The 27,106-nt window shown below is 33.9% G+C and overlaps 2 protein-coding genes and 1 long non-coding RNA gene across 4 annotated transcripts in view; 2 read left to right on the top strand and 1 right to left on the bottom strand.

Moving 5' to 3' along the window:
• The window catches only part of LOC126829506 (uncharacterized), a 104,818-nt gene extending 99,989 nt beyond the window's left edge, over positions 1–4,829 (top strand). Inside the window, exon 21 of the mRNA XM_056103089.1 lies at positions 1,270–4,829. Coding sequence (XP_055959064.1) covers positions 1,270–2,277 — 1,008 coding nt within the window. The 3' untranslated portion in view covers positions 2,278–4,829. The remainder of the gene's footprint in view (positions 1–1,269) is intronic.
• Positions 4,830–7,506: 2,677 nt separating this feature from the next.
• LOC126829526 (uncharacterized) lies at positions 7,507–9,601 on the bottom strand. Of its 2 annotated transcripts, none has more exons than XR_007683428.2 (3): positions 8,890–9,031; positions 8,649–8,722; positions 7,507–8,413 (listed from the first exon to the last, which is right to left on the bottom strand). It is a non-coding gene; the product is annotated as an uncharacterized LOC126829526 (long non-coding RNA). The 2 variants fall into 2 exon arrangements; XR_007683427.2 differs by lacking the exon at positions 8,890–9,031 and adding an exon at positions 9,471–9,601 and having other exon boundaries at positions 7,508–8,413.
• A 5,706-nt stretch (positions 9,602–15,307) lies between these two features.
• LOC126829519 (muscle-specific protein 20) lies at positions 15,308–25,413 on the top strand. Its single transcript, XM_050559447.1, has 7 exons — positions 15,308–15,427; positions 17,000–17,092; positions 17,580–17,639; positions 19,795–19,875; positions 20,551–20,624; positions 21,501–21,708; positions 22,436–25,413. Exons 3-7 carry the CDS (start codon positions 17,589–17,591, stop codon positions 22,616–22,618), a joined length of 597 nt encoding a protein of 198 aa, XP_050415404.1. The 5' UTR covers positions 15,308–15,427; positions 17,000–17,092; positions 17,580–17,588; the 3' UTR covers positions 22,619–25,413.
• Positions 25,414–27,106: the final 1,693 nt, after the last annotated feature.

The raw sequence follows: 27,106 nt of genomic DNA, 5'->3' as shown, positions 1-27,106 counted from the left end.
GATTTACATATTTTTATTTATCTTTTTATTTTTAAATAGAACATTCGTTATGCTCTGATTTCTATGAAATGATGAGGACATAGCTTTTAAAATTGTTGTCAGTTTTAAAGAAAAATTTATTGTTTGCAGTATTTCAAGCAGAAGTAACTAAAATACTTGTAATGTATAGTATGCATAATTGAACTGTATGATCATGTGTTAGGCTTATAGTTACACAAATCATTCACTTTGTTCAATTAAAGGAGCAAAAACTCAAACTCAATATTTTCCATATTAGAAATCAAAAATACGAATTAGAATTCAATATTCAATCAATACTGATGTTATCTTGCCGTGAAAATGTGGGATCCTAAAATCCAATATTTAAGACCCAATAAACATATTAAATTCAGTACACGATCGTGGTTTCGGGTGGCATTTGTAATCAACAAAGAAAAACATATCCTATCAGACAGTGTGGAAGTAATTATTAATGGCTGATTCACAAACAACAAATAACTAAAAAACATGTAGAATAGACTAAGCAGACATAAACGACTTTTGTTCAAATTGGATTGTTTACATATGTAATTGATTAGAAATTACAATATATATTTTAAAAATTGAATATAAATCACTTTATATATATTTATATTACATTAATATGTGATTAAAGGTACTGAAGAATAGAGCCATGCACTCTTTAAATCTAGTAATTTTAGATTCAATTAAAATGGCAGCTTTTAACTGATGCATGTCTTAATTGTGTTATTTTTCATTGGTGTTCTTTTAAATGAATGGCCCTGGTTGTAAGTCACCCATTTTCACAATATTGACAAGCATGAAAAGTATTGCCAAAAATATAGCTGTGTAGTCAATGGTTCCAAAGTTTTAGTACTTGCTCCACTTATATAGTGTGAAGATGTAAGTTACTCAGCACAGCTTTCAAATCTTTTTTATAATAAACAATATTGTTTTTACTAATTTCAACATATTAACAGTGCTAGGGTGACGGCTAATATTATAGTTTTAAACAAAGTTTCCAAATTATTTAATATAAAGAGACAGAATATATTGAATGAATAGATTTTTAGTTGTTAAATTTTCATTCATTTCTACTTTAGAAGCAGAAGTGCAAATATTTTCATTAATTAGTTTTAAATCATTTCAATCATATCATTTGTGTACATTTATCATTTCATGAAGATACAATGTCATACAATATTTGACTAGTTGGTTTAATGTTGTCAGGTATAATCATGTTATTAATATTTGTCTGTTTATTTTCAGAATAAATCAAAAGGAAATGGTCCTGTGAAAGCTATGACATCCGTGTATGCTACTAAAGAAAAGAAATCTGATGGTAAAGTTTTCCCACCCCCCAAAAAAGAGGAGCATTCTAAGAAATCTAAGAAGACCGGTAGTAAAGATGATTCTCTTATGTTACAATCAGCTGGTAAAATAAAATGGAAGGCCAATCCGTATGCAACTATCAAAATGTGGAGGCCTATCACCATGACGACCAGTATTACGTCCCAAGATGACGTCTACCAAAATTTCACCAATTTTGAAAACTTGCGTGAAGTGGCAGCAAGTCTAGAAAAACCTGAATCAGTAATGCTTAATACAGGTAAAATTATTGATAAGGCTGTTAAAAGTAAAACCCCATCGGAACCCTTAACTATAGATATACCGGACAGTGCTATCATACTTAGCCGTAATCGATCTGTATCGGAGAATAGTTATGATGTCATTAGCGATACCGCTACAGATACGGTGAAAGATGTTCTAGCTAAAGTTTATACTACACAAGATTTTAACAGTGCAAATAATGACATTGACCGTTTTTTGATGGAGATAAAACACACTCTCGAATCTTTACAAAATTCACGAATTGACAAACACTATACACAGTTTGAATTCTGTAAAGAGGAACTTCTTACTCAAATGAAACAATTTGTTAATGATGCCAAATTCTTTGTAAGCAGTGCAAATAATTCACCCGAAAAATTAGCGCATTATTTAAACGAAGCCATGCATACACTCGCTAAAGTATTTCTACATAGTCAGTCAGTCATGCTAATGATGGAATCGGTTCATAGTGCTCAACATTTAGGTTTGGAATTTATTAAAGTCTCGCATGCTTTTAAGAGCACTATTAGTGCAGCAAGCGCTGCTGTAGGAAAACCTCTAGGTGATCCACATATGAAATATTTAATGCGGCAAGCAGCTAATCTGGCTAGTCTTATGAGTGTTTTATTAAAAGGGTTAAGGTCATTAAAAAGTAGTGGTGTTTAATGTAAAGAGTTGTTTTTTTCTTGTAGTACTGTACACAACAATGTATTAATGTGATATTACTTGTAATCATCTTTATTCTGATGTGTTCAATTATCAAAATTAATATCCAATTACATTCTCAACAGATTATCTCAAATTATCGTATTTTATATATTTTACATTTTAATTATTGGTCTATATTTACACGATATGACATTTTGTTCTAAAATTGGGTTAAAGTGACCCACCATTTTAAGTTTCAGTTATCCATTTTAACTAAACACAGACTATTCTACTTAGCTATTTATATATTTTCAAATGGAGCCATTGATTGTTATGGATGTTTCATTATGGTATATGTAATATTTGTGATTTATACCCCCACCCCACCTGAAACACGTTGTTCTGTTCTAGACATTAAAATTGTTACTCTGTGTATGTTGATGGATTGTACTAAAAGGTGATAAATAAGTCATAATCATTTAACTTGCTATCTTTAATGTCTATTACTTTAAGCTCAGGTTTATCTGTTGCATAATGTGCTTTCTACTATATAACAAAAACTGTTGATGATAGGTAGATAATATACACTACATTCTTCCATCATTACTGTTATAATACAGGTGTGATGAATGTTATAAATTTTAAAAAAGAAGTAAGTACAATAAATTTTAAGGTCAGGATTTTCTGTTAACTATTCATTTTAACTTTTGAATGATATGGATATCTCTATGTTATTGACATTTGTGATATTATTAAGTATGTTTATGTAGATGTGGAAAAATATAGAATTACTTAAAGATTTTATTAATGAAATAAAGATGCGAGTCAATATTCAAAATCAGCATTTAATCAAAAATGATATGTATGTTATTATTGTATAAAGTATAGGTGAAATATTTGCATAATAATGTGTGCATCTGTGATATAATAGATATTTATATATAAAAACTATTAAAATATAATGTATATTCATCACATTTAATTCAATATTATTACCGGGTATGCTAAAGGACTTTAAAGATATTGGATGCTAAATATTATCTGAAAACAATATTTAATGTATGATTACGATTATTGAAAGATTTAATATATGTAACTGGTATATATTTAAAAATCAGCATATTATAAAATATTTTAAATATTATCAATAAGTTTTATTTCTGTAAATAGGACATATTATTATATAATGTATAGATAGATATATAGAATGTAAATAAAGAAAGCATCAGGATTTAATACATTACACAACCAATATCAATGCAGATCAATAGGTTCATTGAAGTATAGTGGCTTCTTTTTCTTTGACAATTTTTGGCAATTAAAATGAAACAATCCCTATGATTAAAAGTAAATTGATTTTAAGACATTTTAGAAAATATCACAGTTATGGATGATATTCTTAGTAAGGCATCTTTAAACTAATGTGGATATGTGATAAATATGGGTATTATGTTATACATAGTTCAAATATCTGAACAATGTCAATGTCATTTTATGATGAAATCTTTTTCTACAGTTGGTTAAACATTTACTATTGAAGACAGAAAGAGGGAAGAAAGAGCAGTGTAACGAGAATGAAACATTTAAATTATAATCAGTCTTGATTTCCTTTTACATCTCGGACTAAATCTGTTATAATTATGTTTATGAAATATAACTCCTGATGATACACATGTTCAGGGCCGGCGGAAGCAATTCTTGATTGGGGGGGCTTCCAACCTAGGTCCTTATAGGCAAGGGTCCAGGGGCCGCAATAACCTGGAGAAAAGAGTACTTGCGGCCAAATTATTGGGGGGGCTAAAGCCTCCCCTATCCCCCCCACTCCGCTGGGCCTGATGTTTACTGTTTTTTAAGAGTAAAATGATTTCACTGTTCACAGCAGGCCCATAGACAATTTCAAAATGAGGTCTGCAGGAGTCGAAATGGATAGTTGTCTATGTCGAAAGTTGTTGATATTATTGAAGAAGTCATTCCTACACGTAGCTTGCACAGACCCTATTATTGTCAGTAGTCTTAATATTGTTATTATACAATATAAATTTGCAAATTATAATTTACATGGTATACAATTTTGGATTTATCTGCATGTACTGTTAACAAGATAAAATATCATATATATTTATCTTACAAATCTTCAATCTATGTAATAAATAAATATATATATATATATGTATCCAAAATATATTAGCACAACTGTAAAGTTGCACTACTTTGTTTCATGATAAACTATAAAAAGATAAAAGGTATGCCGACAAAAACTGATTACAACACTGGTTTAATAATATTTTATATATTATCTAATTCATTTGTCTCAATTGACCCAATAGACTGATATTATTACTCTGTTCAGTTAACTAAATGCCACTTAAAGTTTATTTAGTCATAAGATACACAATGTAGTTCTTTCCAGTTTGCCCAAATAATTAAAATGTATATTATTATTAATTGATTAGTTATGTATTATGTTGAAATGAATCATCATAATTATTAAATATGATCTATCAAATCTATATAAATATATTTATCTATATGTATTCTGCGTTGTTTCTGCTAACAACGTTCATCAAATAAAATGCAAATGGTGAAAATTTTGTAAAACTTTCTGAATATGTTCATAGAAACAAAGGGAGATTGTGTTTGTGGCCTCTAGACGGTCCACGACCTTGATATACCATATATTTACACATTTGCATACGAGGGACGGCCATTTTGTCCGGCAGTTTTGTCCGATTTTCACAAAATTTAAACTCGACCATCATTAAGGTGTAACGGTGATATATTTGAACTTTTTTTTAAATTGTATAAAAATTGTTACCTCTAGAGGAACCACAAGCTAAAATCGCGATTTTTCGTACAATCAAGAGCTTTAATTCGAAGTTATGATCCGATACGCGTGAATATCGAAAGGAACTGGGATCTTTGGGTTATAAACATGTATTGCAAGTTTCATCAAAATCGGGTGAAAATTGTGACCTCAAGCGGGCTCAAACCCTTGATATACCATATTTTTACACTTTTTGCGTACGAGGGGTGGCCATTTTATCCGGCACTCTTGGTCCGATTTTCTCGAAATTCGCAGGGGCGGATCCAGGAATTTTTGCAGGGGGGGGGGGGGTCATGTTCCTGAGACAATGTATCTCCCCCCCCCTCCCGCTTGGTCTCTATCGTCATTTTGGCGTATATACATACACATTGAGCTTTTTAAACAGAGAAATTCAACACCTCGTTTGACGTCAATTTTTATTATGAATTAATATACAATGACTGTGTGATTCAATTTCATGGATGCAAAGCATTAATTGTGATATCACATAATGTCTATATCATTATCTCGTGCTTTGAGTGCCCATCCTGTCCCAAATCTGACGATAAAGGATAAAGCACACGGCCGAGAAACCTTTCTCATAAAAAGTGTTGATTTACAAAAAAATTTATGTAGCCGAGCAGGGGGGGTTTCGACCCCCCAAACCCCCCCTCTGGATCCGCCCCTGATTCGAACTCAACCGTGGTCACTATGGTGTAACGGTGATATATTCGAACGTGTTTTTTTTGTTTTTTTTTTAAATTGGATAATAATTGCAGTGATCTAGATTTTTCGTACAGTCAGGGGCCATAATTCAGGAAGTGACAATCCGATATAAGCATGTATTTCAACTCAAAGATCTCGGTTCCTTTCAATATTCGCGCATCTCGGTCAAAATTTATATCTGATTTAAAAAAAAAAAACCAACAAAAAACGTTCAAATAATATCACCGCTACACCATTGGTAGTTGTTATCACAACTGAACAAATTCTCTCGTATAAAATAACCGTACGGGTGAGGATATATCGCAGAAATATAGTTTGTGAGAGAGAGAGGGGGGGGGGGGATGTTAACGTCCAGTCGACGACACAAACTAGGTCATTTCGGGACTAACGATATAAAATGGAAATACCAGGTGGGTGGGGGAGGTTATAGGCCTAATTTCTCGGATTGCCTTGATGAAACTGCACCGATCAGGGTAATATGAAAAACCCACATGCCGATCGATCGACATGTTTATGCGATATCTGCTCCAAAACTACAACGCAGGCATATACATTATGTTCCTATCAACACAAATCACATACACGAGGGAGCCACGGTGGAGGTCGTGTGTTGGATCCATGCATTGGCCAAGAAAGTTCATCGGGATTTTCCGACATGGTTTCCCGTCGTCAGTGGTGCAGGGCGGAAGGTCTGCCAAGGACAGCTGACTAGTCGTTCAGATGTGACGAATAAATGAGGTCCCGTGTATACATTGACGTGTACGTGAAAGATCCCTTGGTAGTTGGAATTCGATATGAAAGTAGGCCCAGGCAAAATTTCACTCATAGCACACTGCATGGCGTATGCCCGACTTCATTATATATAGGAGCAGTACAGGGCGTTAAACCCATTCGATCATTTGGACTCAGACTAGCAATTATTTGCCCATTGACTTCAATGTTAAATGACTGTAACATCACAGGCTGTAGCTTTTTGCTCAACATTCCGTTGGTTCCAATCTTTATAGGCACAATGGGGACAACATTTGGCAATCTCCTCATCATAATTTTGTAGGGGGTTGACCGTTTAGATTTTTTGCTACACGGATTTGAAGTTGACAGGGGTGAAAATCTCACTTCCGACACAATGATTGCTCTGCAGAAAGACACTTTACACCCCCTATCCCTCCGCTGTAATATCATCAGTATTACCCAAAACTGCTATGAAATTGCAAATTTGATCCCTTTTCTCCAATTCTAGACCAAAAAGTCAACCCAAAAATGCAGGAAGAGGGGAGAAAAAAATTAAGGGAAAAATTGTCTATTTATAACTCGCACTACATTCGTCCATCATGAAATAAGGGGAAATAATTACTAGTCTTAGTCCTATATACCTCACATGTTTCTGCAGTTTAAACAAATCTGTTGTTATCTAATAAACAAACATATATGCAATTCCCTGGCCAAAGAATATGAAAATCTATGCATTTTCAGATGAGCTGTGCGGCATTCTGCAAACACTATAATACATCAGAAAACTGCGGAATTTCAGACAGAAATTTAAAAGCACATGAATTTTGAATTAAACAGAACATTTTTATTTTTGAACATAAATGCATTCTGTAAAAAGATGAGATAAATTCAATATAAATCAAACACGAAAATACTTTATAAAACAGTAATCATGATGCAATATTATACTTTTTAACACTTTCATCGAAAACCACACAGTTTTTCTCTGTTAACGTAGTTTCAAGTGCCAAATTGTGGTCAAATCTAAAATGTTGAAACATGCAGTGCCTATCAATTTTAAAATATTTCCTATATAGCTGTATTTCCATAGGATAAGTAAGTTGAAATAATCTGATTATGTAACACTACAACAGCTTTTTCATCCCTACCCCCCAGTTTGGAATCTGATAATTTAAAAGCACATGAATTTTGAATTCCACAGAACATTTTTATTTTTGAACATAAATGCATTCTTCAAAAAGATGAGATGAATTCAATATAAATCAAACACGAAAATACTTTAAAACAGTAATCATGATGCAATATTAGACTTTTAACACTTTCATCGAAAACCACACAGTTTTTCTCTGTTAACATAGTTTCAAGTGCCAAATTGTGGTCAAATCTAAAATGTTGAAACATGCAGTGCCTATGAATTTCAAAATATCTCCTATATAGCTGTATTTCCACAGGATAAGTAAGTTGAAATAATCTGATTATGTAACACTACAACAGTTTTTTCATCCCCACCCCCCGGTATGGAATCTGATACATTGCTGACCAATCATAGGTCGCCCCGTTCACTCGGGCCTGTCAAATGATTTACAATGGCGATGGTGCCTACAACTTTCCTGACCAAGAGATATGCACAACCGTCGATCAACACACAAACCATTAATGTTATCTTCCAATATGAGAGGCCATGATAAACACACAAGCTTCCTTTTCAAGCTCGGAAATTAAGTCATCACCAAAAAGCAAAGTTTACAGAGGTCCTCGGGGCTGGAACCCAAACTGATTACGATTTGCCCTCCACTTCCACCACAGGTGTCATAGAGATCAGGGATGAAATTGATATGCATCATCGTTCTCCTAAAGCCAGTCCAGGAAGAGATCAGGTTTTGAGATGTAGACCTGAAATGTTAAATTTGGATGAGAATGAGAATTCTGGGGCGAATACTATCCAGGGAAATGGTCATTGACATCCAGAAAATGGTCAAAATGTGGAATTCTGTCATTCAGTTAAATGTCAAGGGGAGAAGACAGGCCTGTGCAGTACCAAATTTCCAGCCCATTACTATTAGTGAGCAGAAGTGGGGATGAGGTTGGATGTACTTCTTAAAGTGTATGAAATGCACATTTATCTCACCTGTTTTGCTTCTTTTTTTTTTAATACTTGTGTTGAGGTCAATCATTCCACTCTATGAAACATTGCCCTGGCACCTGAAATGATAGGAGGCTGGGGATAAATATGCAATAAAAAACAGTGAGAAAATAAGAACAAAATATGGTTTCAATTGGAAATAGAAATAAACCTCTTTATTTCTCGCGAACAGCCCGTCACTGGCCCTCCAAAAAGAAACAAGTTAACAATCAGTAAAAAAGTAAACCTTGAGTGTCACATAAGTCTAAGCCAATCTCAAAGGTAGATGCCATGTTTTGAGGTTCGGTCTAAATATTAAGGCCAACTGCATGTTTGGTCAAAAGTCACACAGGTGTGAATTTTGGAGTGTACATGTTAACATTTCATTGTATGATGTCAAAAACATGTTAGGTCTAAATGTTAAGGCCAACTGCAGACTTGGTTCAAGGTTACAACATGTAAATAGGGTTAGGGCACATGATTTTTTGACACAATTGTGGGTTTGGGCTAGGGTCAGAACTAGGTCTTGGCTTAGGCCTAGGCTACATGCTTTTTGACAAGATTGTGGGTTAGGGTTAGGGTAAGGACTGGGTCTTGGGTTAGGGTTAGGGTCAGTCTTGTTTACATCTCGTGACTTTAGACCAAATCTGGAGTTGAATTGGCCTTAATATTTAGACCTAACCATGTTTTGATATCATTGTGAACAAAATGTTACACATTTACAACCCAAAATTCACACTCAACCAACGGATACCCCCTATCATGGCTATTTTGATACCAAATAGTCAAAAAACTTACTGCTGGGCAATAAAAAAGCAGTATTCTTACCATTTCTGACACTTTCCATTCAAAACTTCAGGAAATAAGCCGTTGAAAAAATATGAACATCCCGAGTCGGCCATGCTTCTTTATATCATTATTTGCCCATTGGCATTGACTTCAATGTTAAATGACTGTAACATCACAGGCTGTAGCTTTTTGCTCAACATTCCGTTGGTTCCAATCTTTATAGGCACAATGGGGACAACATTTGGCAATCTCCTCATCATAATTTTGTAGCGGGTTGACCGTTTAGATTTTTTGCTACACGGATTTGAAGTTGACAGGGGTGAAAATCACACTTCCGACACAATGATTGCTCTGCAGAAAGACACTTTACACCCCCTATCCCTCCGCTGTAATATCATCAGTATTACCCAAAACTGCTATGAAATTGCAAATTTGATCCCTTTTCTCCAATTCTAGACCAAAAAGTCAACCCAAAAATGCAGGAAGAGGGGAGAAAAAAATTAAGGGAAAAATTGTCTATTTATAACTCGCACTACATTCATGAAATAAGGGGAAATAATTACTAGTCTTAGTCCATTTCATACACGAGTTATCTCCCTTCACGCGAGTGAGCGTGAAACCTGATTTTGGCACAAAATAGCTAACAGAAGGGTCTTCAACTAAATTGTTATTTTATGTTACCAAATTCAGCATTTTGGATTTACAAGGTATTATTTTTGAGTTATACTTGTATTATACTATTATGACCCCTGATGGTACGAAAAATCGCTTCTTCTTTTTCTCTTTTTTTTTTTAGCTTGTGAATCTCTGCCCATCTCTTTTGATAACAAACCTCATGTCAGTATAAAGGTCCGTTCATACCACATCCGTATCTGTAAATACGTGCGTGAATACGTACTGGTATACTTTAGTCATTTTTAGAGAAAGGGTTGAAATAGAATCCGACACGTATTGCGCACAAAAACAACTGCGTCCGTTAAGCCGGATTGATTGCTCCCAGAGCGTTTTTTTGTAAAGTGTGTCCGGCATTTCGGCTAGTGAGCCGAGCTTTAGCCAATCAGCGAGTACTTTCCCCTTATTACATCATCTCCCCAAATAGAAAATAATTCTTTGACAGACAATTCAGCCTTGAAAGCCGGACGTTTTCGCGTTTTCTATTTGAGCGGCAAAACGCGGATACGGATGCGTTTATGGATACGGATGTAGTATGAACCGAGCTTTACTCAACGTTTTTAGCTACGTTCTCGTAGCTAGGGAGTATCGTGTATAACAACCGCTTGTTCTGTTTTGTAGAAACAATTAGGACTTGTGCCCTAACTTTGTATTTATTAAATAGCACATATAGTTTGTGACTGACATAAAGTATAAAACATAAAATGCCAAAATAAGAAAGAATAACTTTACAGGGGCATTATGAGACACGTAAATGTGGTAAAAAATAGTCTGTCTCAAAATAAATGCAGTCACTGCAGTAGGTCTCAAAATGCATCTGCGACTAAATGAATTAATGAGGTAAACTAACAATGACAAAATGGAAGGGAAAAATCCCAAATACTTAAAGGAACTAATTATTTAATAGTTGGCATCTAGAAATGGACACAAATGGGTCGCAACGCATATAAAAATCTAATATGAATGTATATAAATTGATTTACAATCAATCGTTTCTGTTTTTACTGTAATTTCTGATCAGTTGTGTTCGTTAGTATTTTCCAATGACGTCTATAATTTATTATTATAGACGTCATTGGTATTCTCTCCCCTGGGATACATTTAGCCTCGTTCATCGAGTCGCGTTATTAACAATGGCTCTCGAAGACTGTGAATGATATTGAGTTAAAGACTTATATTAGCTATTTTAATCTGTATACGTAATGATTGCTTTGATTGGATATCAGAATACGCGTCAAAGGTTCACGTAGTTTCTATTAGGTTTTAAGACATTACGATTAAATTGGGCCATATTATAAGGTCAATTAGGCTAGTTCATTTGCGGATGATATGATGAACTTATGAACCCCAGACGTCGAACTCCGGTCTCCACAATGTGATAAATCTCAATTAAAATACCTTTTGAAGTTTCCTATACTATAGTTTTTATATTCCTTAGGCTCAAAACCAAACGAAACTAAAATACTGCGAATTTTATTATTTAAATTTGAGCCGAGTATGTTCACGTTATGCCCACTTTCAATCACATTGCCAGAAATATTCAGCATAAACCTCGCGAACAGCATAATTTTCGGAATGATTCCAGGGCCGGTTGCAGACAATGCGGAGCCCAATGTGGGAGTCCCGAAGTTACAGGATATGAATACATTGCAAGATATGAATAACTTTAACTATATGCCTATATTCATTCATATTTAAGGCCAAATATGCTTTACTTCACAATTAGTATGTAATTGATTATGATTAATACCTGAAATAGCCACACCTGGCAGCCCTGTTGCCAGATTGCCAGATTGCCTGGACAATTTTTAAGTTGGTGAGCTGCGGTGCCCCTTTCTAGTGCGAGGCCCAATTTGGTTAATTGGTCAAAATATGCCAAAAACCGGCCCAGAATGATTCATAGAACGGTCGATCTTGACAAAATGCCGATCGGTGGTCAAACTTGACCAAGTGCGGACGCTTCATGAAAATATGAGTACATATCTTTGCTAATTTATTTATTCACCACAACAGTATATAGAAGATAGGTCCATGTAAATTTTGTGTTGTCACATATTCACAGTTTGTACGTTCTTGCAAAATTATTAATAAATAACATGAAATCCCATGCGTATAAGTCTTTTCTGATCATCAGAATTCTGCAAAATCGATATCTACGACTCTGGGCATTATGTAAGATTAAATAAAAAGCTGACAGTTCTCGCTATAATAGTTAAAAAAATAGATAATGAAACGGGAATATGATGAATATTTCAGTCAAATTACTTCACTGGTGTAGCCTTGGTTGCCATTGCTATCGTTGTTAACATAATAAACAAATAAACAAAGTCTGGACTATCCATTCATTATGGCCGAACCGTTCTAATCTATCCATAACAAAGCACAACATATGTATGGATATAACTACTTCTCTGTTATATACTCTTAAAAAAGTAGGGGATATTGAAATGCAAATATCTATGCAGGTTGTGATATGATAAATTGGCATGTGGACACTTAGCATGCTTTGAGAGTATGTTCACAGATGAAGAACTTATCGCCAACAGAACCACTGAGCTGAACACGCGACACGCAATAGCGCCATACACGTGGGAGGGGTTCATTGTCAAATTTGACACTTCAAGGAAGGGTTGATGAAAACTGCCGCGTGCTGGTTTATCTATTTATGTTTGTTTTCCTATCGGTTCTTGCATACGATTTACTGTTTAGCGTATCTTTGCTTTAGTGTGTTTGATCGGGAGACGTGTTCGTCGACGTCAACCGACAACACTGCAAAAATTGGCCGTGGCACTGCAAGAGTAGTGGGTCAGATTGTCCCAAATCGTGATTGGACGGTTGATTAGGAGCATGCCACGACGAATTGCTGAATGTCTGAGGATTGGTGGAGCAATTACTCATTATTAAGACAAAAATCATAAAACGTCCATTTTCACTTTTGACGGTGTATCTCTTTGCGAGTGAAATGGGGCCGTTAGATAAGCCGCCCATATGAACTGTTTATGTTCATGTGTAGGCAATTGGCCTGTTATTTGTTACCTCTAATAAAAACAGCAGTGTATTTCCGCAGTTTTGTATTGTTTCTGAATATCCCCTACTGAAGAGTATATAAAAACGTTTCGTAACACATGCAGATGTATATTTGTCATGAATTTGAATACGTTACCGGCGTGTGTTACGAAACGTCGTAATTAGTTCCTTTAATGACATTTTCACGGATTTCCTGGATTTACGTTCAGTAGGACAGGTCAAAGATCTGGTTGCCACATCCCAAACGAGAATGGGGGGGGGGGGGCAAGTTGTCGTCAGGGATTACAGTGGTAGACTCAAAGGATGGGGAAATAATCTGGCTTAAAATTTATAAAATATATTTTTCTTGCCTCAATATATATATATCCCATCACAAAATTCATCTATTTGGCAATCTAACAAAACACATCAACCTGTTTGATATTATTGAAAATGATATAATAAAATATTTTAAGGATGTGCTCATCTCTGACGATGTAGAGACCTGCTCACGCTTCCAAAATAAACCTTAACCTACTGTTCTGCTCCGAACTGGGCTAATGAAGACGGGCTAACGCCATACAGTGTGCTATGAGGGCCTACTCTTATATCGAATTCCAACTGTCAAGGGATCTTTTACGTGCACGCCAATGTGTACACGGGACCTCGGTTTTTCGTCCTATCCGAACGACTAGACAGCTGTCCTTGTCAGGCCCTCCGTCTTGCATCACTAACAAGGGGGGGCCATGCCGGAAAATCTGGATGAACTTTCTCGGCCAATCAAGGCTAGCGAGCCAGCGTCTTACCCACTTAGCCACCGTGACCCCCTTATCCATATCTAATAGCCGAACTGCCTGTCAATACCATAAATACTAATATCTGTAAGTCTAGAATTAGTCATAATGAATTAATTTACAAGTGTCTGTATCCTAAAATATGGCTGATGTATTGGCGATCTCTTGGGCGCCCATACTTATATTAATTACAACGGGTGCATCATAGTCGATTATATTTCAACCAGCCGCTCTCTGTTTTATGGTTATCCCTAATATAACTGAACAAGTTCAAATAATTCTAATAATATTCATTTATATCTATACATGTATATTTGATAATGTACTGTTATTTGTTCCAAATTGTCATTTTTAATTTAAAGAAATTGACACAAATGGGTCGCAACGCATATAATAATGTAATATGAATGTATATCAACTGATTTACATTTAATCGTTTCCGTTTTTACTCTAATTTCAAATCAGTTATGTTCGGCGAAATACGCCAGAAGTGTCAATCGAATGGCAATCTCTAGAGTCTGGTTATTCCAATCTACACCGATAGTATTTATTGCGCATGCTCCCAGATAAGAATATGGCCTCATCGTTTGACATGACTTGTGGAATGTCTAGCCTCGTTCTTCGAGTCCTTTATTACAAATAGCGCTGAAACGCATTATGGTACACGATTCGTGCACCAATTGGAAAATGTTTATTTTGTCTTAAATATTGGATATCAGAAGCTCATCTTTTCACGATACGATAACACCAATGTTGATTTAAATTGACAAATAATTCGTGTTTTCAATGTCGAAGACTTTGGATGATATTCAGTTAGAGACTTGGCTACTTCAAAATCGCAACGTTTTTGTTTTAAAATGTCCCTCAAAATTCAATTTCCCAGCAAGCGATTTCGTGTAATACACAAGTTATGTTCTTTGGTTAGAACTTGTAAATCGCATTTTCAGGGGGAATTATGACACAAAAAAGTTACGATTTTATTTTCAAAATGACCATTTAGCATAAAGAGAGGTATTTAACCATCGATATAAATTGTGATACGAATTAAAATAATGGTGGGATTTGGTTACAACTTCCAAACTTGTCTGGAACTCGCATTTTGAGGGGCAAGTTGAAATAATGGTGGTTTGGGTGAATTTGGGTAAATCGTGCTACCCATATAAAGCCAAAAATAACCAATAATTTTATTTTATGTGTTTTATGTAATAAATATCTTATATATTTATATACATCTATCTATACCTGTCTTTTATCTCAGTCGGTACAGTGTAGGACCCTAAACCCGATTTCATTTCAACAGTATCTTCGTAACATGTTGGTGGCCGAACATTTTGCATGGGTACGAACTATCTCAGACAATTGAGTAATTGGTACGAAATATCTCCTGGACGGTCTTTCCTGTGACACCATGACCGTGTTACATTCCAGAGGTGACATCCTGCTATAGTCTAGTGGCTGATAAGGACGTTTAAAAACTTGGTTCATATTATCTGCCGAGTGCGGTTTATATTAATACCATATCAGGTTAGTTTATATTTATATGTACAATACAAACTATTTTACAGTGGTCAAAATAAAAAAGAAAGTTAAATTTGGTGTTGTAATAATGTCAGGCGACGAAACAATAGACCTACTTTTCTACGGAAAGTTTTTGCGGTCTGCTGAAAAATGTTATTGAATTGGGAGTGTAGAAATTGAAATTATGATTCATGCATTGATTGTTATGTTCCATGCTTTGTGTTGTCGTTGTTGCAGACCATTTCAAGCATATATTGAGGAACATGTTTAGTAAATGATTCACGCCTTATGATCGGCCAAATGAAGGAAGGAACATACATTAATTAATATTAATCAACTGTTCTACTAATTAAGCGAATCTCTGCCCTCACTTCCGCAATTCAACTATAGGCCAACGTACAGCACCTGCACTCCAAGAATATGCATGAATTTGGGGGAGCCATAAATGTACTTGAGTTCATGCAACTCACCAATACGGTCAAGTTTGGGAGAAATTTGTCAAAGATATCTTGGTATTATCAACTTCCGGGAAGTTACCAAATCACTGACACTATACATATTATTGCATTGGCCTAGAAAGTTCATCAGGATTTTCTGACGTGGTTTCCTCATGTCAGTGCCAGTGGTGCTGGATCGAGGGCCTGACAAAGACAGCTGTCTAGTCATTTGGATGGGACAAAAAACCAAGGTCCCATGTACACAGTTGGAATTCGATATAAGAGTAGGCCATAGTCCCGCTGCACAGGCAAAATTTCCCTCATAGTACACTCTATTGTTTTAAGTCAAAATCGAGTGGATTATTACTATTATTAGTTGTTTCGTTCAAATGGGTAGGCCTATGCTTGTTTTCTAATTCATTTCTATGCTACTATTACTAGTCAATATATAATAAGTAAATGCAATGCGAAACAAAGAATCAAGAATTCCTTTGTAATAAATAATGATATGATTATACTAGCAGTAGGCCTAATATTATGGTAATAATAATTTCCAAATCACAGCTACGTACTGAGTGATCCACCGTGGGTAGTATCGGATTTAGATTAAGAGAGGTCCTTTGCTATTCCACACTGTAAGCACCCTCCCAAACCCCCACCTTCACGACAAGAACAAAATGAAAGTGTGTTTTGAACATACTTGTGTAAAGCTGGAGGCTCCCTAGATCTTGAGACCCTAGTCTTCAGTCTGCCAAGTCATGACTGTCTATAAATAGTAGATACAGTATTCGTTGTACTGTATTAATGTAATTTGTGTAATTGTATGCTGCTCCCCTTGGACGATTTTATACAATAAAATTGATCTTATATTATCTCTACATGTTTTACAGCAGCTTTTAAATTTGGCCTACTCAGTTTTGGCATAAAGTAGGCCTACTCAGATTTGGCGAGTGAAGGACATTAAATAAACGGAATATAACAAAAAATTTGTCTTTTTTTTTTCCTGCTTCAATTATCAGTATTTTAAAACCATTTATTTTAAGTTTCATAAAGGCGCTGAAAAAGCCCTATTGGCAAATTCATATTTTGACCCTCTTTTCTATAATTTGTAAAACTAACTGGTTACTTTTCTATTTTTCAGGTGTATTTGCACAGTAAATAAATCAAAATAGAGTTTAATACTGAACAGTAACGTGCTTTTTAATACAAGAGAATATATCTGTCTTTAACGTTAGTAAGTACATTGCATGTGATGGTTATTAAGGCCAGCTGAAACTAGCATTTTCTTTTGGCAAAATCTTGATTTCCATGTTGGTAATAATTCATCAAAATGGCTGACTGACAAATCATGTTTATCATTTATTGATTTTAACAATATTTGTTGTCTTTGTTTGCCCCTAGCAAGCTAGATGCCTTTCTTTCGGATTTGGCGGGTTGGATTGCTGAATGGTATCATATATAAGGTCTGTCATTGAGTCATCTGGCATGGTTTTGATTCCCTGGTTGTACCTCGCAAGGAGTAGGGTCGCCTGTCCAACCTCCAGTTTCCTCCCACTACTAAAACCCCTACGCGCGAGCAAATTATTGAAATAAAATTGAACCATATGTTAGTCCCAAAATGGCCTAGTTTGTGGCGAGTGGATGTTATATTGATGTTATTACATGTATTAAGATACAAGGAATAACCAGGATTATTTTTTTAATTTTTACTTGTTTTATAGAGAAACAATATGGCTTACAGGCCAACAGCATTTGGTTTAACAGGGGAAGTAAATAGAAAGGTAGGATGTGTTTTGTCTCCCTGTAATTGTTATAGTTTCCTTCTTTTTAAGATTGAACACAATAACTCGACTTTTAATTGAGATAGTTAGTGTTGAAACTACTATTCGGATATCCGTTAACAGATACAAAATAAGGGTTATCCGAATCATTTTACTATCCGTTTACTATTCTTTACAAAATATTCTGACATTCCCTATGCTCTATATTTAGCCTTTTTTACATCTGATTACTTTGAAATTTTCCTCAATGCTATTGATCACGTACGCAGCTTTGAGCATAAATGTTAATATCACACGTATTATTTAGCGATAGTAACTAATAAAAATATTAATGCAGTGCAACGAAAACAGTAGTCTAAATAAAAAAATATTCATTCATTCCTCGCGCTGGTTTACGCTAGATAGAAGCTACTTCTTGGGTTTACGGGATACAAGTTAACACTGTGTTTAGACTTCCCGCAATGTAATTTAATACTATTCATAACAACCTAGGTCACGTATATATTCTCACTTACTGATTGGTTCAATAGCAGTAGATTATCAGAATGAGGCAAACGACCTTGGCGGAATAAATGTTAGATGTTTTTATTTTACTTTTTTCATTCGTGTTGATTGAGCAAAAATGATAAGTGGGACAGCCGCAGATTACAGGGGGTAGTTATACACAAATTTATTCACCTCGTTGATTTTTTTGGATATCATGAATAGTCTTAATAATTGCGGCTAAAGGTAGGCACGTTTTTTTCTTCGCGGCTCAAACAATTTGCAAATCGAAAGTAAGATTTCATACTCGGCATACACAGACACTCATAAACATTGAAATAAGTAAGAAATTATGAGTATATGAACTTTTGATGTGATTTTGTTCAAGAATTTTACGTTTCCGAATTATCCGACGAATAGTATTCGGATAGCAAACAAAAGTATTCGGATCACAAATCTTGATCCGATTTTCAACACTAGAGATAGTACAGAATGTTCAAACTAAGTGTAGATGTTCACTAGGTGAAATATCTTCACTGAGTTCCATGATGAACATTTTATGCTTAGAGATAAGCAATTTCAATGGGTGAGACTTTTGGGGCATAATAACTCTGCTTCAAATTGAGGTAGAATGTTCAAACTTGGTGTAGATGTTCGTTATGTGAATGTCTTGACTGAGTTTGATGACAATCATTTTCTGTTGATATTAAGCAGAAATGAGCAATTTAATAGGTGGTCAAGACTTTAGAACCCCAAAACTCTGTTTCTAATTGAGTTGGGATGGTTGTACAGTTTCATTTTCATTACATTAATACTGTGACAAGTATAGTTTGATAATAAGTTTTTTCGACTTAGGTTAAGATGAGTGATAAACAATTTGATTGGTAGATACTTCATAGACAGATAAATGTGCCCAATTTGTTTCACAGAGGTATTACGAAGACTAATATCATGTGACATCCCATCACACAGCGTCAATCACAGGCTTAATGGCACGTTTATTGTTTACACAAGACACTACTGGTCCGGGCAGAATGCTGCCTTTTAGTAATTTTACATACCCATTTACACTAAATAGGAAATATTTTTTACCTACATATACTTGAAACATCTTTAATAATTTTTCTAATGCTTAAATAAAATGTTCTAGAATCCTATCAGTGATTGTAACAGACTAGCGATTATTCACTACTGATCAGTGTGAAATATGCCAGTAATGAATAATTGTCATCTATTTATTTACTCTTGACTTGTTACTATTAATAGAAAGCATGAATACAGAGACCATATTAGGACATATAAAAAATCTGGTTTCTTAATACCACACATCACTGGAAAAGGTCTGCATGACCTATTTGTTTTATTTCATAAATAAATTCATCCTTATTGATTACTGCTTGTCCATATTGTCTCTTACAAACTGAACATTTCTTCTTGAAACTAGAAGTTATTTATCAGAATGTGTCTTTTGTATGACCTTAGGATGATAAATTATCAGTTAATGAACAGCTTTACCCTATTACAATCTAGGATGTCACATTGAATTCTTTCCTGTTTCAATTTCCTCTCACAAATTTCTGACATTGTAATATTAATAGTAAGCAATTTTAAATAATAAAAGTATGCAGTATTATTATCTGTGGCATGTCTGAAATATTATTTTATTTTATAGATTCGTGATAAATATGATAGTGATTTAGAACAAGATGCTAGATTATGGATAGAAGCAATATTAGAAAGACCATTAGTGGCTGTAAGTAGACCTTGAAGTGATTTAAAAAATAGCAGGGGCTCTTTATTTGATTTCAAATAAAATATTGAATTCGGTTGATGTGATCCTTTATATTGGTGGGGGGGGGGGTGGATGGCCGAATGGTTAGCACGGGTGCGCTGTATCATTAGATCTGTCATTGAGTCAACTGGCATAGTTTCGATTCCCTGGTTGTACGTGACAAGGAGTAGGGTCGCCTGTCCAACCTCGTGGGTTTTCTCCAGGTCCTTCGGTTTCCTCCCACTGCTAAAGACCCCTACGCACAAGCAAATTATTGAAATAAAATTGAACCATATGTTGGTCCCGAAATGACCTAGTTTGTGTTGAGTGGACGTTAAACCACATTTATCTTTCTCCCTTTTATATTGGTTAGTGAAGGAGCTTTGCTGCATTGAAGAATATGTTACAGTTGTTAGACAAATTTAGTTACTTGATTTTTATTGACCATAATCTAAGGGATTTTATAGATACAAAATCTCTTTTTATAATTACAAAATGGTTTTCTGTCAACATTTGTTAAGTTTTAATTCAATGTGTCTGCCTTAAACCATATTGTATACTTTTGTTAATATTATAATAACAATGCTCTTTGTGTTGTTTTTTTTAAAAAAAATTTTAAATTTTATGTTCAGCAGGCTCAATATTTTTTTTTAACAGGGTGCAGATCAATCAGAAATATTAGGAATGGATAATTTTAGATTAGCTTTAAAAGATGGAGTAGTATTATGCGAGTAAGTTCTTTTTATTTCTGGATAAAATAAATATTGTGCAAAAAAAAAAATTCCCACTGGTAAAAGACAGGTTGCCAGGCAACAAAACATACGCCCACAGCAGCTAAGTCGTCCGGGCAGTCAACAAGTGTTGTTGCATAATTTTTCTTTGTCGGGAATGAGAACATTTAAAACACATGAAAATCTGATTATGAGTAATAACCCATTAAGTAATTATAAGAAAACATCACAATTTGTTTCAATTGTTTGTCTCTTGACCTTAAACAATTTATATTAACTTTAGCCTCAACAGTTAATGAATAAATGAAATGGAGTTTTAGCCTCTGGAGTGTCCACAAGAATTTTCAAAGTGACCAAGGGCCATAACTCGGGCAGTAATTATTGGAAATCGGTGAAAATCAATACGCTTCTTCGTCTCATGACCTTAAACACTGTGTATAAATTTAAAGTCAATCGGATATTCACTTTAGCCTCTAGAGCATCCACGCCGGACGGGGTCCACGACAATATATATGACCACATTTCAATGTAGGTGTATAAAAAAAAAGAGAATGAATAGTATGACTAGATGTCATATGACCCTATTCGTCTGCAATTCTGAAAAAAAGTAATTTTAATGCCTGGCTTTCATATTGAAGAGGTGTTTGCTGTTACTTTGACTGATCTATATTTGGTATAAATAAATGCATTTATTGCTAATTGTCTGTCAACTTTTTATTCCTATTTAACCACCCGATTTGTTCTTGTAGTACCAGCTTGATATCAGATTTGTTGTGATACAAGCATGTTTTTATACGTCGAACCCACTTCTGATGTAAATCTTACTGGGAAAGAAAATCAAGCATTATCGATATATGTGTATTATTTTATTCATAGATTAATGAATGCCATTCAACCAAATAGCATTCGAAAAATTAATACATCTTCAATGCCATTTAAACAGATGGAAAATATAAATCATTTTTTGAAAGCTATAGAAGATTATGGAGTGAAGAAATTGGATATTTTTCAAACTAATGATTTGTATGAAAAGAATCAGAATATGACCCAAGTAGTGAATACATTGCATGCTTTAGGCAGAGCAGTAAGTAAATTATATTTATTTCCATTTTTTTAAAAATTTACATTATTTTTGCAACATGGGTTTATTAAAGTGATCTTTTTGTTGAAGTCTGTAGTTGATGTTTACTGATTGTGACATGTTAAAAATTAAATGTTTTCTTCTTGTATAAACAAACTACTATGGTTGATAAGTAATAAACAATAATTGTATTCATTAGCCCATTAGTAATTACTAAATGTCATCCAGGCTAGCTGAAAACTAGTATTAGATTCAATCTTTGGTCTAACACAGCTATGTCACAACCTGTACATTTATCAGTAGAATATTGAAGGTTGTTGACTACTGGAGTCACGGTGGCTCAGTGAGTAAGGTGCTGGCTCACTTACCAGGAGGTTCAGGGTTCGATCCAGATGTTGGTTGAGAAATTTGCTTGGAATTTTCCCTATCATTTCACATTGTCAGTGGTGAAGGACAGAGGCCCTGGCAAGAACAGTTTTTTGGATGGGACAAAAAATAGAGGTCCCGTGTCACATTAGCATGCATATAAAAAATCTTTGACTCTTGGAATTTGATTTAAGAGAGGCCATCTTAGATAGTGCCACTGTCGAGGCAAAATTTCCCGTCTTCATTAGCCCAATCGGTGCCGGACAATTGGACGTTAAACCCTATTTCTTCCATCATTCACCATTTTATAACTTGATCTTTTGTAACCTGTTGTGATGGTAAGAGTTGTATGGTATTTTCACAGGCACAGAGGAACGGTTTTTTGGGACCATCATTAGGAATAAAAGAATCATCTGCTAATCCTCGTAACTTTACAGATGAAAAGTTAAAAGCTGGTAATACTATAATAGGTCTTCAAATGGGAACAAATACCGGAGCGTCACAGAGGGGTATGAATTTTGGAAAGGCACGGAAAATTGTGGACTAAAAATAAACTCATTTTACACATAATATAAGATTAATAACAATCAAAAACATGTCAAATTTTAAATTATATTGTAGTATGGAATAGAATAAAAAGATGTACCAGATATTATTCACATTAATTCTATAGAAACCAAAGATAGTTTTAACATTATACCATGTAGATCTGATATATTATACTTCCATTTCTTCTTTATTTTAATTACTCACTCTTTTAAAATCTTGTTAATTATCTAAATATATGGCTAACTGGAAGTTTTAATCTGGATTTCAACTTTTTCAATATTGACACTCTTTGCTTGAATTAAAATCTATCTTTAGTACAACTTGCATTATATTAAGATATATCTTTCTGTAACTTGAATTATGTTCACCGTGTGTGTCTAATCAGAATTAAATTTTGAAATGGATAAAAATGATAAATAGCAAAGAGGTTCCAACTGAAAAGAATGAGCATTTTCTTATCCTTGTGCAACTGATTATATAATTTCATGTAAAAAGTTTATTGAGAGTAAATTAGATCCCAGTTTTAACTTTATAATCCATTTTAGTTGTTGATTAAATCTTAGAATATTAGTTGGAGAACTTTGTTGATCAAATATTAGTTTGAGAACTTTGTTAATTAAATCTTAGTTTGAGAACTTTGTCGATTAGATAGTTATTTAAGAACTTTGTTGATTAGATGGTTATTTAAGAACTTTGTTGATTAGATGGTAGTTTGAGAACTAGATCTCTAGTCTGATCTTTATTTACATGTAAACAAAATACTATAAATATCTTACAACATCTTGTCAACATATTATAGCATGCCGACTTACTTAATGACAAATTATATTTTTTATATTGATATTGTTGTTTGTGTTCATCTGATATTAACAAACATTGTCATTAAATATTTGTTTGTTTTGTGATGTTTTTAATGTGCTGTCTGTAGAAAGATTAAGAAATGATATTTTGTTCAGATTTGATGCTGGAATTCAATTATCATATAACTATACAATTTACTTGACATGGAACAATTAAAAAATTATGGTAAAATTCATTTTTACATCAACAATGTCATAAGGATGTGTTGTACTTTAGATATCAACCTATGACTAATTCAAATTCTTTACTTTCTGTTTTGATTGCCTGTATTATATACTTATTGGTCAAGGTATTGAATTCCAATTATTTTAGGGCCAGTTTTGTTTTGTAATAGTATGGCTGTATTGGTGATATAAGTAATGTTTATTTACACAGGTGAAATATAGTACAATTAGCTGTAAATGATAACTGTCAACAAACACTGCTTACTGATTATGTAACATAGAATAGTGTGACTAATTGTTCTATATTAATATATATTAATTTAGAAAGAAAAGGTGTTCTATTTTACAGGTAAATCATGTTATATTTCAATTTTGTTTCATCTGATATATTTGTATAGTTGCTATACAGGAATTGTTAAAACATAGTTATAATAAATATAAATGAAACTGACAAGTATTAAGAAGACCATTACTTTATGATTCCACAATGATTATATCATTCATTAATTATTATTTAATTATTTTGATTTTATTAAATATTTTATAATCATATTACTGACATTTGTTATGCTTTACATTTTGAAGTAATCATAAACAATATCAACTGTATTACAACTATGATTTTAATCCAAACAGCAATCTCATTAAAACACAGATCCTATTTCGTTTTGTTTTTTCGTAGTTCAAAATTTTGTTTTACTTGTCTTTACAACACTAGGATCTGGAAGAGTTGTTATATAACACGCATTCCCCTGAAACAGTCTGTTGCAGTGAGTTCCGGGCATGTGATGCTTGGAACTATGGGTATCCTACTAGAAACATCAACTTTGATTGGTTAATCAAACTTCGAACGCGACCTCCTACTACAACTTGTCAGATCTTCATGTAGTAGAGGTCATCGAAAGTATAAAAAAACGAAAATAAATATAGATCTGTATTTTGATCAGATTGTCCTACCAGTAACAAACCTATATTATAAAACTTTAATATCACTCTTAAATCTATCTTTAGATGTTAGTCTCGGATTTGTTAATGTTTTTGAACCACTGGTCATAATATTTTTATTCACAGAACTATATTAAAAGGTACACATGCATATTTTAATGGTATTTCTTTTCTGGAAAATTAAGATTATTGTAACATTTGTTTTTTGCCATGTAGATTATAAGAATATGAAGGGACACAATTATTATATGATCCTATTGAGATCTTTGTTTTCATGTAATATAGTTTGTTTCATTTTTGTTATTAAAGCTGGATGGTACAGACAAAATCTGAATCTGATCAAATTTATTGCTAAATTGAAAAGATTTTTTTTTATAAAATTATGTTATATATATATATATATAAGATTTTTATAATCTTAGACAATGTGTTCGTGTTAAATTATATTTGATTACAAGGGAGACTGTATTAACTGCTTAATCAAAAATTTTGTTTTGTTATGTCTTATTAAAATATATCCCTCCGGTCCTGCTTCTTAGAAAGGTACATTGAAGGAAAAACAAAAAAAAATAATTTGTCACTAATTTTGATGTTTAAAAAGTAGAGATTTTCAATTGAGCAATTGATGTGTTAGAAATGATTTTTTTCTTGCATGTAAATTTAATTTTGTATAAAAACCGTAAAGGAACTAAACTTAATATCTGGATATTTTAAATGACATAGCCTTGCATGTAATGCCATAATTTGTATTTTGTAAGAAATATGTTTTAATGCAATGTCCATTATTTACCATGTTTTATAGAAATATATTTCATACCATTTAGTAATTGTTTTTTTCTTACTGGAGTACATTCCCCATAACCTGCCAAATAAAACCATATACAAATTTTGAAGTGAACCATTTATCAATCAACAGTAAGTTCTCCAAACTAATCAGCGGTAAATATTCGCTTGGCCACCAGTATCACTGATAGGGATAACATCGGGTCGAGTTAGATAGCTGTTTTTAAAATGTGGACGTATATTGTCGTTGCCCCTGTCTGTTTGTGGACACACTACATGTCACAATTCTTATCCGATTTCAACAAAACCTGAAATATAGGTTTATCACCAAAAGATCTCGGTTCCTTTTGATATTGACATGTATCAGATCAAAACTTTATAGATTATGGTCCTTGATTGTTCAAAAAATCACGTTTTTAGTTTGTGGATACTGTAGATGTCATGATTTTTATCCGATTTATATGAAACTTAAAATATAGGTTTATAACCCAAAGATCTTGATCCCTTTCGATATTCGCGGATATCAGACCGCAACTTCCTGGATTATGACCTCTGATTGTACAAAAAATCACATTTTTTATCTGATTTAAAAAATTGTTCCAATATATCACTGTTACTTCATAGTGATGATTTAGTTCAAATTTCGTGAAAATCAGATTGAGACTGCCTGACAAAATGGCCACTCCTTGTACACAAATGGTGTAAAAGTATGTAATATCAAGGTTGTGGAACCTCTAAGAGGTCAGAATTTTTATCTGATTTTGAAGAAACTTAAAATATATGTTTATATCTCAAAGATCTTGGTTCCTTTCAATATTCGCACATATCGGAACATAACTTCCTGGATTATGTGCCCTGATTGTATGAAAAATCGCTTTTTTTTTGTCCCCCGCCTTTCGAAGAAAGCAGGGGACTATTAAAATGGGTTCGTCCGTCTGTCTGTCTGTCCGTCTGTCTGTCCGTCTGTCTGTCTGTCACACTTTTTGGGACACAATAACTCTCTTCCTAATTGAGCTAGAATGTTCAAACTTGGTGTATGTGTTTATTAGGTCAATGCCTTGATGGAGTTCGAAGATGAGCATTTTCCGCTTAGGGTAAGCAGAGATAAGCAATTTGATTGGTTGATGCTTTGGGACACGATAACTCTCTTCCTAATTGGGCTAGAATGTTCAAACTTGGTGTATGTGTTGATTAGGTCAATGCCTTGATGGAGTTCGAAGATGAGCATTTTCCGCTTAGGGTAAGCAGAGATAAGCAATTTGATTGGTTGATGCTTTGGGACACGATAACTTTTAATTGAGCTAGAATGTTCAAACTTGGTGTATGTGTTTATTAGGTCAATGCCTTGATGGAGTTCGAAGATGAGCATTTTCCGCTTAGGGTAAGCAGAGATAAGCAATTTGATTGGTTGATACTTTGGGGCACGATAACTCTCTTCCTAATTGAGCTAGAATGTTCAAACTTGGTGTATGTGTTGATTAGGTCAATGCCTTGATGGAGTTCGAAGATGAGCATTTTCCGCTTAGGGTAAGCAGAGATAAGCAATTTGATTGGTTGATGCTTTGGGACACGATAACTTTAGTTCTAATTAAGTGAGATTGATGAAACTTGGTGTATAGTTTCATTACAGTAATACCTTGACTAAGTTTGATAATGAGCATTTTCTGCTCAGGGTAAGCAGAGCGATACGCAATTTGATTGGTCGAGACTTTGGAACTCAATAACTCTCCTTC

This window comes from Patella vulgata, chromosome 8 (assembly GCF_932274485.2).
Source record: "Patella vulgata chromosome 8, xgPatVulg1.2, whole genome shotgun sequence".
Classification (NCBI taxonomy): Eukaryota; Metazoa; Mollusca; class Gastropoda; family Patellidae; genus Patella; species Patella vulgata.
Note: the sequence above shows the minus strand (reverse complement) of the source record. Positions and strands in the feature narration are given on the sequence as shown.

Coding starts and splice junctions, on each gene's coding strand:
- LOC126829519 (XM_050559447.1), top strand. CDS start 17,589: ATGGCTTACAGGCCAACAGCATTTGGTTTAACAGGGGAAGTAAATAGA. Junction 19,876..20,550: donor TAGAAAGACCATTAGTGGCT/GTAAGTAGACCT, acceptor TTTTTTTAACAG/GGTGCAGATCAATCAGAAAT. Junction 21,709..22,435: donor TGCATGCTTTAGGCAGAGCA/GTAAGTAAATTA, acceptor GTATTTTCACAG/GCACAGAGGAACGGTTTTTT.